Here is a 14,690-nt window from a genome sequence, read left to right as displayed (position 1 = left end):
TGGCCGTTAAGTATTAAAAGCCGATACCGTCCCTTCGTACGTAAAGAAGTCGAAGGAATAAAGAGCTTTTTAAGCTAACGAAGTCCGATTTTATCAGAGGTCCAGCCGTTAGGACTAACTTCGAAACGCTAATCCTCCGGGAGGCCGTTAAACCATGATTTAATAAAGACTTTACCTTTAAAAATCATACACGGAGGAAGGGCCCAGCCAGAAGCATTCGTATATTTAACCACTATCACCTATTCACGATTTCTAGGTTATAAAACCGGCCTCCGACTATAGTATTCACTCCTCGTGATAACCTTCGTAGTTATAGTTAATCCTATCGCGAAACTAGTCTCGTCGAAGTTATAGATATCATCGGGATCGATTCTATATTAAAGGATTATCTTTTAAACTAAATTAAACCACTCCCTAATGATTTTAGGGTCTTCACATTTCGCACGCTCGTAGTTATACCGTTTCGAGAATCGGGAGGAGAGGATAGGATGCCGTTTCATAAATTTTATAACCTAATTTTCGCCGACCGAAAGAACCGGGGTAGTTCTACGTTATTTAAGGAGAAGATCCGCCATTTCTCGTACTATAGAGGGCCGGGGGGCTGCTCCACGAGAATCCATAGAGAGAATCCATTTTTTAAGAGATTCCTCTTCAGTTTATGTTAATTTACGTAAATTAACACGAGAAATCGCGAGGTTTAGTATACCATAAAGGCGGCGACGGAAGGTGGATTCGGGTATATTAAAACGGCGTGCCACTTCACGGATTAAAGAGATTTCTTGATTCTTAAAAGCCTGGATAGCTAGTAAGATCCTACCCTCTTGCTCTATTGAATTTTTAGAGTTTTAGGGGCGAATTAGTGGCATGGTGGGTGGTTAAAGAAGAAAGGGTTAAATTAATTGACGCGTTTTGGATGGGGTGCGTCACTTGGGGGTGTGCGCCACTTGGGGGTGAAATACGTTATAGGAGTCATAGAGCGGCTTAAATCTAAATAGAACCTCTTAGTATATCTAGTCACTATCCATAAAGTAGCTAGTGATAGCCATAAACGCTTAATTATATAGTGATGTCTAGTAATCTAATACGATCGAAATTTTCATATTATTAGGGAGCGTTTAGAGGATAGATTTCTGTCGTTCTATAATAATATCACGTAGACGACGACGTATAGTTATTACGGAGGGTACCTAAGGAAGGGATAGTGTAGAGCGGGCTAATCGAAATAGTTTATAAAATAATAGGTGTTCGATTAGGTAGAATAGAAGTTAATTAAGAGTAGGAAATTAGAGAAGATGCTCTTCCTAGACTAACTACGAGAAAGGAGTTTCTGATAGGCTATAACCCGATTCCTAAATATTTAAGAATTAAAAGTGTTAGTTAAATCAGATAATTAAAGACATAGAGTATATACTACCTTTTAAAGGAATTAGGTAATTTCTCCTTTCCCTCCCTATTAAGCTTTCCGATAACTAACTATTTTTAAATACTTTAACATTATTAATGTACCGTGATAGCCTTTCCTATTAGGTGATAGAGAATGGGGATACTTAAGGATCTTTAAGCAGCGCTTATATATCACCTTTAGCGCACCGTCTTTAGTATTCGAAATCATTCTATATACTTAAGTTACGGCTTAAATCCCACATAATCTTACTTTTCTGCCTATAGTCGGTTTATAACCACCATTTAACCTATTCTTTATATACCATCTCGCTATATAACACGTAGGCCGTTCTCTAAAATTCCTGTTACCGGAAGCATCAAGTTTTACGAGACGAAGAAGACGAAAAAGGCGATTCCTATTCTAACGGTTACCCAGGTTTACTCGGTATATGCGATTTATCCATAATCCAAGGCTCTGATTGATGCATCCACCCTTATGAAGTTGGAAGGACGATTAGGGCTAACGCGGGTTAGAGAAGGTAGAACCGGTGGAGGGTTAAAGGGTCGAAGGAAGTCTGAACTAATGTTATTAAAAGGCTTAATTATAAGCTAACTACTAACCGGCCCTTACATTTTGTACCAAAATTACAGACCCTCGTAAGCGAGGGTCCGCCACCCATTTACAAAGGATCACCTAAATGTAAATATTTTCATACCTTTTACTTTAACCACCATTTACTATCTTATAACGTAGTATATTAATTAATTAAAAATAGTAAAGAAATCAATTAGCCATTTAACTACTAGAATATAAAAAAAAATCACTTCTCCCGGCGTTTCTTTGCCCTACTATGCTTACTAATTTTAACTAACACCTTCTTCCACTTCCGCCTTATTTTTTCTTAATCCATCTTTTCACTTAATTTAAACTCTTTTCTTTTTATCTCTTTAACTTAGGATGAATTAATGATTCCGGTGATCTATGCATAACGACGAGAAGCATCGTACCGGGCGTAGCGAGCACCTATAATAGCTTATGTTAGATCGAATTCCCGCTATAGCTAGTAAGGTAATATAGCTTACGCTTTAGCCCCCTTTTAAAGCTTTATCAAGGCATTTTTAAAGCGCTAAGTATCTAGATCATGCTAATTAAGCCGGCAGCTAATCCTTCTCACTTTCTCAGCGGTTTTTAGAGTGCTAAACTTAGTGTTTTATGAGGTGGTTAAGGGTGTATTCGACCTAGACCTGGCTAGGAACCGCGGGTGAACCTCACGAACCTCAAGGAGGTTCACCCACCCGGAGGTTAAGGTTCCATGACCTAGAACCTCCGGGCGGTTCTATCTTAGACCGAACCTCATGGAGGTTACCCGCGGGTGAACCTGAGGTTCAATAAGCATGATAAATAGGTAAAAAACGTGACTTAGGGTCAACTACATAAATTATGTAGAAATAGGCTGTATTCTCTCGTAATTATAAAACAGAAGTTCATTAATGTATGCCCTTATAGGAGGATTTAGTGCATATCATGGATTTAGCTTCGAATTAGGGTTTTAACTTTTAATTATTAATGGTTTATATTATATCTATAGTGCAGTGTCTGGTTATAGTTCTGAAGAGTTAAGATTTAAGTAATTAAGCTATATACCCATCCAGTAGTCTCGACTTCTTCCGTATTCTACCGGATGCACGATGCTGCGTATTAGGGAAGTCAGGTAAGGGTGATGCCCTGTTCTTATCTGGTTCCGTAAATTCATCGGTATCAGAGTCTTCCTCATCGTCAGAATTAACTGCAGGCCGCTTTCCAGCGGCGACTACTAAGAGTAGCGGTGCGTCTAGAGTTACTTACGTAAATAATATAGCAGCCGGTGTATTAAGACGTATCTCAATATCCTCCTCATCATCACTAATTACCTCGAAAGCATGTGTCTAGACATTAAGTGCTTCGGCCGAAGCGGCTATCTCATGGTCTAAAAGATACTCTTAGAGAATCAGCCGCTGCTCCTCCTTAATATCGAATCTTATTATACACATGTATAACATAATATCGCGAACAGTCTCTGGGTTTAACGACCCCCGGCGGTAGTGGCATACATCCCGGGCAGAGTTAAAAAGACGCTTAACTCCGGCACCAGTCGCTGGAATTGACATGATATCACGGGTAATGCTTATAAGAATAGGGAATTCCCTCTGATGATCTTTCCAGAAGATCCGAATAGATCCTTTAATAGTATCTAATTAGGTAAGGTTAGTTATATGATTCATAAAGTAGGCTTACTTACTTACCACTCTGGAGATATTTAGTGAGCTCGTCGTACTGCGGAGCAGTTAATCGTTGTGAAGAATCGCCGTCAAGGGCCTTCTTAAGCTCCGATTCAGTTGTGAATAACTGGCTATCAGATTATATCATCTCTAATGGTATACGTTGGCTGTATCTCTCAAAAAAAGACTGAAGACTCTCGCGGTATTCCTTTCTATAGTCCTTTCCTGTCTTAGGATCTGGATCCTAATCACTTATTGAAAAGAACTCTATCTTACTCGACGGCGCTAGGATCGTCCTAATTACATAGAGATTACCTTCGATACTATCTGTCTCGGCGTAGTATTTTTTTAGTTTCTCTTTCGCAGCATCGAGGGAGGAAAGCATTAACTGTTTCCAGGGAACCTTCTTTCGACGAAGCTGACCTATCGATCTTTTAAGATGATCGAAGAGCTTATTATAAATCCTAAAGATAAGGTAGATACTCGAGTCTTTAGTACGATAAACTAGCGTAGTGAGCGTAAAAAAGGGCTAAAGAATATAAAGTAGATAGTTAATCTGTCGCCACCCCTCTGCACTTAATGTAAAATGGTGTTAATTATAGTCGGAATAGAACTTATTAAATGCGATATAAAGCCTCTTCGCCCGTCGGAGCATTAGAAATGTCGAATTCCACCGTGTACGAATATCCTAGATTAGAAGAAGCCGTAGCGTATTACTAGGCTGGGTATTTAGGAAGGCTTCCTTACGTTAAGGGCTTCCGTTAATATAAACCGTAAGACCTCGGACCTATTAGGAATCAGAATAGTTAGTATTATTAAATCATAATTTATGATTCATAAATAGAAGTATACCTTATTTAGAGTATCGGCGATCTCATGTTTCTGCTAGCGCGCACGAAGTAAACGTACACGATCATCAGACTATTCTGTCTCGGCGTTATCATTCTTTAGCGAAGCCTTGATTTTACTAAGTAAATTAACTAGACTTAATTAAATAACATGCGTAAGGCAGGGCACTTAGATAATCGTAGATTCCGTCTCCATATGTAGCTTCTTAATTAAATCATTCACTGCTGCGATAAGTGTCTTATTATTAGACGCATTATTAGTTATCACCGCGAGCACTCGGTCAGCGATTTAGTGCTTTTATAGGATCTAGAGAACTACGTCCCTAAGGTTCACGCCAGTATAAGATCCAGAAATTAGCTTAAACCTAAGTAGGACCTCACGATACTCCTATTCCTGGTCTAGGAAGTATCCTATGATAGCCATAAATGCGTGCTTAAATGGGGATGTCCAGCAGTTAAGCGTAATCGACATTTTTACACTAGATAGGAGCTATTATAGTGTCTCTTATTAATACTCTATAACGAAACCCCGGAGGCGGTCGCGAATCACCTTTCTTAATGGAACGCTCGGTGATATAGGTGCTAGCCGTGCGTAGGAAATAAGGTCATGGAATTCTTAGTGCTCGACGAAGAGGAAGGGTAAATGTGATACAGTGATTAGGTTTAGAATCTTCTGTTCCTATGTTTATTAGGTAAAGAGAGGCGCTAGTCTTCTCTCGGCCTAAAATATAGTGAATTCATTATCAGTATTAATATTAAATTTAGGCTATTTCGAACATACCGCGTCGCTAAGTAGTTACTGGATATTACCCTTCTTCGTAATTCGCTGTCGACACCTTAGCCCATTAAGATGCTTCTGCATCGATGAGTTTCTAGTATAATTTATAGCTAGATGCGTAAGAACTGTACGGCACCGATTACACATAACGCTAGGCTTTCTATCTTTAGTATATATAACTTATTAAAACCTAGTCCAGTAGTCTACGCGACGGCTAACCTCCTAGTTTAGCCGCTTTTTCTTACTAAAATCGGTTTAAAGCCACTAGTTAACGAATTCCGCGGACATATCGGTAGTAAAGACGATATACTCGTTAATACTATCTGGCTTAATTCGCGTAAGGGTGTCTAGGGCCCGAGGTCCTGCGCGAGATCGGACTTAGTTATCTAGAAGGTCTAGAAGGTCTAGAACTAAATTAAACTGGCTTTCGCGTTAGGATAGCGTATCGTTAGGGGTAAGGTATTATAGCGCGTCTAGAGGTAACCCTTCGAAGCTAGATAATGCGTAGCCGTAGCCGTCGGTAATCTAAGACATAATAACTTTAGTAAACTAGTGTAACTTAGCGAAGATAATAAGGAACTTACTAGTTATTCTGTAGAAGTTACGGGGTCTTCTTAGGGCATCTGTTTATCCCTATTCTATAATGCTTAAATTAATATATTAACTTTTATAAGCCCTATCTATATCTAATTCGCTAGTATAGTGGATCACTATAGAAACGAACCTTAATAAACCTTAACTAACCTTAACGAACCTTAATGGACCTTAACTAACCTTAACGAATCTTAACGAACCTTAACGAGAACCTTAATATAGGAAAAATAGAATGTCTAAGTCTAATAATTAGGACATTTAAACCGGATTCACGGTATATCTAGATTAATTAATCTGAATTCTAAAAGATAAAGTGATAGAAGAGGATATAACGGTTTAAATGATATTAAAATAAGGGGAATTAAACTACATCTTTATAGTTTTCTTAAAGAATAGTAGTTCTACTAATAAAGATACACATACTTTATAATGTCTGCGATATATATATCCATAACTTTATATGCCATTTTATCGATAACCTCTATTAATAACCCACCACGTCGATATCATCGAATATTACCTATAATTTATAGGTGACCACGCCTCCTATTTACTTTTTAATGAATATATCTTTATAATTCATTATATTGATAAAGTATCCAGTGGAAAGTCTATTAGTTAACGAAACAGCTGTAAAAAACAGAGATGAATCATTAATTTTATCCAGCTAAAAGAGGAAAGGCGTTAAGAAATTATGTATATGCAGGTTCATGCGGGTCGATGGAGGTTGAACCTCAAAGAACCTCTGGAGGTTAATGGGCGGTTAGAGGTTAGTAAGGTTGGAACCTCACCTCAAGAGGTGAGGTTCGAGGTTCCGGGGTAGGGACCCATGCGGAGGTTCAAAGCCAGGTCTAATTCGACCGGGGTAAATTATCATAATATAGATCGTACGACTCTAATTTATCCGTAATAAGCTTAGGATTAATAGGCCAGAGGCTAGTTAATTAAATCTAAGCTTTATTATATTCGACCGGAAGGTTTTCCGTCTAATTTCTCTAATTAAGTGTAGAAATTTATCCTTAGAGAATTTACGGCATCTAGTCATTATAGTAGCTTCTACAGCCTCACTATAACAGTGTTTATATACGCTAAACACACCGACATCGAGAGGCTATATATAGTATATAACTAGTATACGAGAGTAAGAAGAATAATATAATATCATTCTTCTTATAAAATCGGATAAATTAGCGCGTTAAATGCGAACTAAAACAGTCGCATAAAACTAGCCTTTTTCTTCTAAGTCTACGACTAACCGTCCACTTATGAAAGAGCTGAATCCATTAATATGCTAAGGTATCGTTAATATAGCTAGTATCGGTTATAGCTATATGCTTATCCTCCTAGATAGTATTAAAATAACGTAGTGATGCCTATTTTACACTTAGGATTATAAGTGGCGGGTAGGTAAAACCATTAGCCGAAATAGCCTCTAAAACCGTGATAGATTCGCGTTTTATGATAGATCCATTAAATAGCTTCTTTTTTAGATGCCTAGTAATGATGAATTAATCGCGACCGACGCTAATTTAGAAGCTAGTTTCGTCGAAATCATAGATATCTTAATAGCATATACTATACTTAGTCACCACACGTTAATAGTCTTAAAACCACCTCTCTACCACGGTTTTATTAAGTGCACTAGCCCTTTCGACGTTAAGGGCTCGCCGGCGTCGTATATAGTACTTAGGATTACGTTTAAGAAAACGCTTTAGCTAGTGGTTACCGATTTATAGGGGTAGAGTGGTAGAATCGGTATAGTCTTCTTCGAGAATTAAATTAGTAGTAATAGTAATTTATCGGCGATTTATTAATGCTCCGACCGTGTTAAAGTAATTAATATAATCACATAAAGCCTGCTCCTATATAGGATTAAGCTTCCGGCCATTAGGTTATCGTTAAAAAAGTGATTTTCTACCTTACTATCGCCGGCGTAGTCGGTGCATAGGAACCGCGAATTCTCGCGCAGTTTTCGAGATACTCGGCTTTATCTGCTTAGATAGAGAATCAAGAGCTAGCTGAATCTGTTGCTCTATATCTTTATTGGTTTTAGGCATTTTTGGTGGTGTGGTTAGTGGTTAAAATAAAAGGGTAGGATTTAAATGAATATTTTCATTTAGGTGATCCTTTGCAAATGGGTGGCGGACCCTCGCTTGCGACGGTCTGTAATTTTGGTATAAAATGTAAGGGCCGGTTACTATATAGAGATTATGATTTAGTGTTTATAGATTTCTTTTAAGCTATAGTGGCATTTTATGAGTATTTATACCCTAGTACTCCGAAAGGCCCTAGGCCACCTTCCTTTCTGCCTATTAAAACTTCATTTAACCCCTTAACTAAAGCAGTAACTAGAAAGCTCACATACACGCTCATAGATTTATGGTAAAAACTCCAGCAGCTTACGGGCTATAATAGAAGAGAGTATAGGGAAAGCATTAGGTGGAAGTACTAGGGTATAAATATTCATGAAAGATAACTATATTATGTGCTCCCTCGACGCGGGAAGTGGTGGTTTTATTAAGGTAGGAGTGGTGCTTCGTATAATACCGTAGAAAGGGATTTAGGTAGCTAGAAACGTTAGAAAGCCACTCGCTTTTTAAGTATCTATATATATAATGTATTAGAAAGAATATTATATATTAGAAGTCATATCTAATAAACGTGTTAAAAATAGGATCACTATAGTCCTCCCAGAAGGAATTCTAGAGGCTATCCACGTTATCGTACGCTAAGACTAACTAGCACCATTCTACTGTTATAATATCCCTCTATTTATTAATCTCGGATTATAAGGCTTACCCTTCGAGAGTCGGGTATATCGCTTAATATAGCTATAAATCGTAGGCTTTACATATTTTCGATATTATTAAGGATATGCCAGAGGTAGATCATAGTGTTAGTATAAACGTATTTCACCCCTAAGTGGCGCACCCTATCTAAAACGCGTTGATTAATTTAACCCCTTCTTCTTTAACCACCCACCATGCCACTAATGCGCTCCTGAAACTCTAAAAATTTAATAGAGTAAGACGGTAGGATCTTCCTGGATATTTAGGGTTTTAAAAATCAAGAAATCTCTTTAATTCGTGAAGTGGGACGCCATTTTAATATACCCGAATCTACCGTCCGTCGCCGCCTTCGTGGTATACTAAACCTCGCGATTTCTCGTGTTAATTTACGTAAATTAACATAAACTAAAGAGGAATCTCTTAAAAATAGATCCTCTCTATAGATTCTCGTAGAGTAGCCCCCTGGCCCTCTATAGTACGAGAAATGGCGGATCTCCTTCTTCGAAAGCGTAGAACTACCCCGGTTCTTTTAGTCGGTGAAAACTAGGTTATAAAATTCGTGAAACAGCATCCTATCCTCTCCTCCCGATTCTCGAAACGGTATAACTTCGAGCGTAGGAAATATAAAGACCCTAAAATCATTAAGGGGTGGTTTAATCTAGTTTAAAAGATAATCCTCTAATTTAGAATTAACTCCGACGATATCTATAACTTTAATAAGACCGGTTTTATAATGGGATTAACTATAACCGTAAAGGTTATTATAAGGACAGAATACTACGGTTAGTGGTCGGTTTTATAACCTAGAAATAGAGAATAGGTGATGGTAGTTATGTACGAATGCCTCTAGGTAGGCGCTTCCTCTATATATCATTTTAAAGGTAAAGTCTTTATTAAATCATAGTTTAACGGCCTCCCGGAGGATTAGCGCTTCGAAGTTAGTCCTAACGGCTAGACCTCTGATAAAATTAGGCTTCGTTAGCTTAAGAAGCTCTTTATTCCTAGTACTTTACGTATAAGGGGGGGGGGGGGGGTATCGGCTTTTAATACTTAACGGCCACAGAAGTCATTTAATATCTAAATTTAACGAAATTTATGAGTAAAATAAGGTAATATTAATATATATACCAGCGCATTTATCTTATCTTTTATAACCTCTTAATATTAGCTACTTTACGGTATTAAAACGTGCGTATGGTCGGCTAGTTAAGATAAAAATGCGGAGCAGGATTAACTATATTAATAACCTTAACTTCCTCGAAGCGTAGCCCTTCGCACGAATTAAAGCTTTTAAATCGGAGACGATTAAAAATAGATTTTTAGCTGCCGGCTTAGCATAATTTAGACCCGACTGAGTGATTTTAAAGCTTAATATCCGGCTTTAAACACCTACCCCGCCTCCGAGTAGGGGGAGCGAATCGAGCTAGAATTTCACCCTAAAACCCCTTATTTATAGAGAAAGATGTCGTTAGGCTTTATTAATTAGATAAAGCTTTACTTCGTACGAGACCTCGAAGCCCGCCTAGCCTATTAGATCGTGTATTAAACTAGCTTATAAAAGGCTTCCGTCTTACAATATAAGGTGCGATCTTGCTAAAGAGAACGAGGAATTACACGCTGCTAGTGAGAATAGATCCCGGAGGCAAATACCCACTAAAGAAAACCTTTTAGTTTAAGAAGCCTCTACATTAATTATGCGGTAATAGGAAGTAAGTGAAGTACCTCCCCCGGGCCCCAGTATACCTAGAGAATTAGCTATTAAGCCAAGTATACGGGGCCAGCGAGGGTGTGGGATATGCAGAATGCCAGGGCATAGAAGAGGAACTTGTCCAGATAGACTAGTTAGTTAAATTAATTTAATGGGTTAGATAAGGTGCGTCACGTCACTTAGGGGTGAAATACGTTATTCCTAAACCTAGTAAAAAGAGTAATAATTAGTATATGATATACTTATATAAGAGAGGAGAAATGACTAGGTTAAGTGCCTTAATAAGTGCCCACTCCTTATCCGTAACGGTAAGTGGACTAATATGATGCTACTACTAGGGATACTACTTAGTAGGAATAATAGGCTTAATTATCTCTGCTTCTATAATAGGATAAGTATACCTCCTTTAAGCATTTAAGAACACTTATATATAAACCTTAGTTTTCTCTATGCCTATAGGGGTGAAGGCGACGTTAGAGGTTTTATATTAGCAGATATCCTAATAATATAGAATAGCGGTATTCGAAAGCTGTTAGACTTATATATATAGTCTATCCATAGAATATATAGATAGGCTTATAATAATACTAAGCTACTCATATATAAGTACTTACCCTCCTTCATTAATGATATACTATATCACCTAACGTATTTCACATGCGAGCCGCCATCTCCAAAACACATAGTAAATGCGATAGATTATAACTTGATATCTTAACAACAGTGGTCTATATTAGCTGTCCCTATTAATTCCACAATTTTTATATGATATCTAGCTATTTTAGGGAGTTTTAAAGAATTTGATCATCTAGTAACTGATATATATATATTTCTGGAGCCCAGCGACGTAATTTTCAATACGATAACAATGTAAGCTTTCGATTTCCTTAAAATTGCTATATGTTACCGAAAATGCTTATCAATACCTATCTATCTATAGCGGGAATTAAATTAAGCTATTATGGTTAAAACATGAAGCTATAATTTGTCGCATTTACTATGTGTTTTAGAGATGGCGGCTCGCATGTGAAATACGTTAGCTCCTATCCCGCGGTAACTAATTAAGAAGTGCCTAAATTACTATATAAGAAGAGCTAAGCCGATCCCTTTTCTAGCGCAACTTCATATTTTCTATATCCTTAGCTATAATATAACTCTGCATAGTTATACGCTAGGTAACGTATTTCACTAGTGAGTGGGCCACACCAGCGAGTAAGCCACCCACCCAGAACGCATCCATGAACTAGAACTTAATCATTTTAACCACCCACCATGCCACTAATTCGGTCTTAATCCTCTAAAAAATCTAGTAGAGCAGGAGGGTAGGATCTTATTAGCTACCTAGGGTATTAAGAATCAAGAAAAAACTATAATTCGTGAAGCAGCACGTATATTTCAAGTCCCCTGCTCTACCTTATAACGTCGCCTCGCCGGTGATAAGTTTTCGGTCTAAAACACGCGCTAACAACCTTAAGTTAACTAAAACTAAGGAGTAATCACTTTAAAGAAAATGGATTATCTCTATAGATCTACGTGGAGGAGCCCCCCGGCCTTCTATAATACGAGAAATAGCGAATCTTCTTCTCGAAAAGCGCAGAACTACCTTAGTTCCTTCGGTCGGCAAAAATTAGGCTATAAAGTTTACTAAGAGGCATCCTCTCTTATCCTCACGGTTCTTAAAACGATATAATTACGAGCGTGCGAAATGCGAAGACTTAAAAATCATTAGGGAGTGGTTTAATCTTTTTAAAAAACTATCCTTTAATTTAGAATCGACCCCGATAACGTTTATAACTTTAATAGGACCGGTTTCGTAATAGGGTTAATCGCTATAGCGAAGGTGATTATAAGGAGTGATCTCTCCGGTCAGCGCTTAGTTTTATAACCTAGAGAATAGGTGACTACTATTAAGTGTACGAATGCTTCGGGGTAGGCCCTCCCTCCGTGTGTGATTTTTAAAGGTAAAGTCTTCCTCGAATCTTAGTTCGACAGCCTTCTAGATAACTGGCGGTTTAAAGTTAGTCCGAATGGATAGACCTCCGATGAAATTAGACTTCGGTGGCTCGAAAGGCTCTTTATTCTAACGACTTCTTTACGTACGAAGGGGAGGTATCGACTTCTAGTACTCGACGGTCACGGAAGCCATTTAACCCTAAAGTTCGATAAAATATGCGAGAAAAATCATATTATACCGATCTATATGCCTCCGCACTCCTCTTATCTTTTATAGCCTCTTAATATCGGTTATTTTACGGTGTTAAAACGATCATATGGTCGGCTAGTTAAGATAAAAATGCGGAATGGGATTAACTATATCGATAAACTTAACTTCCTCGAAGCATACCCCCTCGCACGAATTAAAGCCTTTAAATCAGAGACTATTAAAAATAGCTTCGGAGTAGCTGGCTTAGTACCTTTTATACCCGACCGAGTGATCTCGAAGCTAAATATTCGTCTTCGAACACCGACCCCCCCCCTCCGAGCCGGGGGAGCGAATCGAGTCGGAATTTTACACTAAAAACACTAGCTACAGAGAAAGAACTACGTTAATAGGCTTCGTTAATTAAAGCTTTACTTCGTATAAGATCTCGAAGTCCGCCTAGCCCGTTAGATCGTGCATTAAACTAGCTTATGAAGGGCTTCCGTCTTATAATATAAGGTGCTATCTTACTGGCGAAAGAAAATAAGGAATTACGCGCTAAAAATGAGAAGAAGAAGTAAAAGCGCACCCGATCTAGAAGGCATATACCTTCCGAAGAAGGCCTCTTAGTTTAAGAAGCCTCTACTTTAATTTTATAGACGGGGGAAGCAGTTAAACCACCTCCCCCCAGCGCTAATATATAGGGAGAATCGGCTATTCGGCCACGTACGCGCCCCCCCCCCCCCCCCCCGGGGGTGTGGAATATGCAGGTTATCAGGGCATAGAAGAGAAACCTGTCCAGATAGACCGATTACTTAGTTAAATTAATTTAATGGCGTTTTCGTTAAAAATAATTGCAATTAAAATTCATAAGTTAGATTGGGTGGCCGACTCGGTAGTGAAATACGTTAACGCGAAAATCCCGTAGTTAAAGAATATGTGGTGTATATAATATCTACGTATAAGTATTAATAATTAGGACCCCGATGATACTAGTGAGCCATTTTCGATTTAGTGCTTCCTTAGTGTCGAATATTCTAAGAAGTGTGAATAATGCATCGATCGTCATTTATAGTATTAACGTCCCTATAAGGGTATGGGGGGAGATACCCATAATTTAGGGTCGATTCTCTAATGGGTAGCATAGGTTTACTCCAGGGAGAATAGGTACTATGCGTAAGACGCTATACTATATACCTCGCGGTTATTAACGATAGAGTCCTTAAGTTCTTTAAGGATTTCGAGGCTACGCACCGCGCGCATAAATCTGCGCATAGCCTTAAAGGTGATAGTAAGAAGGATAATAGCTAGGTAAGTAGTGTAGGATTTTACGAGTAATCCGGTCCTAGTTCGCTAACACTTCGATAGCCGCCGGTCCCTATCACGTACCGGCAGTACCTAGAGGGTCGCCGTGCGATATATCTAAACCCTCTCCCGCGGCCGTTTCTTACTACGTCGTAAGTGAAATGGCACTAGTATTATGCCGAATTAGGATAGCGTCTCTAGATAGGAGATAAGGGATATATTTTATGGACTTAGGTAAAACATGATTTATTAATCTAGTTCTAGGATGCTTATGTTACGGCGTATGATCCTATAGTAGGCGGTCCTATTATGTAGTATATATAGGATTTCGAAGACTCCTTCCTAGTCCCTTTATACGAGTTATGAGCGGTAAGGGGGCGAATCAGTGGTGTTTAATCTTAACTAGAAGGCGTGACTTCCTCTTTCGTCGGTTATCGTAGAGGCTCGCGTTCCTTCCTAATTTCGCATTTTAATATAGTTTATTTAATAATGAATTATTTTTATCGATCTCTTCCCTTTTATTTCTCACTTCTGGTTTCTCGCCTCGTATCATTTTTATTAACTCTACTGCGATCGCTTATAGTGACTCCTTTCTCGTCTTCTCTCTTAGTAAGTCATTAAGACGCACCTAATCCGTGGTAGAGTCGGTTCTGACTCGTAGTGTTTTTAGTACTATTTCGATATGCCTCCTAATCGTCCTACTAGTTCTCCTAGTAATAAGCTGAAATAGCTAGCTATGTCTATTATCCGTAAAACCACTCTTGGTATAATAGTATATTATGACAGAGTATAATGGTGTGAAGGAAGTCATATATAAATTACTGGTAACATTCATATATCTATGGATATATTAAATCTGGTAAACTATAATATGACTCACCTCTAA

At 38.3% G+C, this 14,690-nt stretch overlaps 1 protein-coding gene across 1 annotated transcript; it reads right to left on the bottom strand.

Moving 5' to 3' along the window:
* Positions 1-2,363: 2,363 nt before the first annotated feature.
* On the bottom strand, positions 2,364-7,842 carry N7447_009137 (uncharacterized protein; the record flags this gene model as incomplete). Its single annotated transcript, XM_057233399.1, has 7 exons — positions 7,712-7,842; positions 7,477-7,577; positions 7,245-7,356; positions 6,834-6,973; positions 6,754-6,798; positions 3,667-3,773; positions 2,364-2,407 (listed from the first exon to the last, which is right to left on the bottom strand). Exons 1-7 carry the CDS (start codon positions 7,748-7,750, stop codon positions 2,364-2,366), a joined length of 588 nt encoding a protein of 195 aa, XP_057082941.1. The 5' UTR covers positions 7,751-7,842.
* Between the last annotated feature and the right edge of the window lie 6,848 nt (positions 7,843-14,690).

This window comes from Penicillium robsamsonii (genome assembly GCF_028829455.1).
Source record: "Penicillium robsamsonii strain IBT 29466 chromosome Unknown utg000005l_segment0_segment0, whole genome shotgun sequence".
NCBI classification, from domain to species: domain Eukaryota; kingdom Fungi; phylum Ascomycota; class Eurotiomycetes; order Eurotiales; family Aspergillaceae; genus Penicillium; species Penicillium robsamsonii.
The sequence above is the reverse complement of the archived record's forward strand: the minus strand, read 5'-3'. Positions and strand labels throughout refer to the sequence as shown.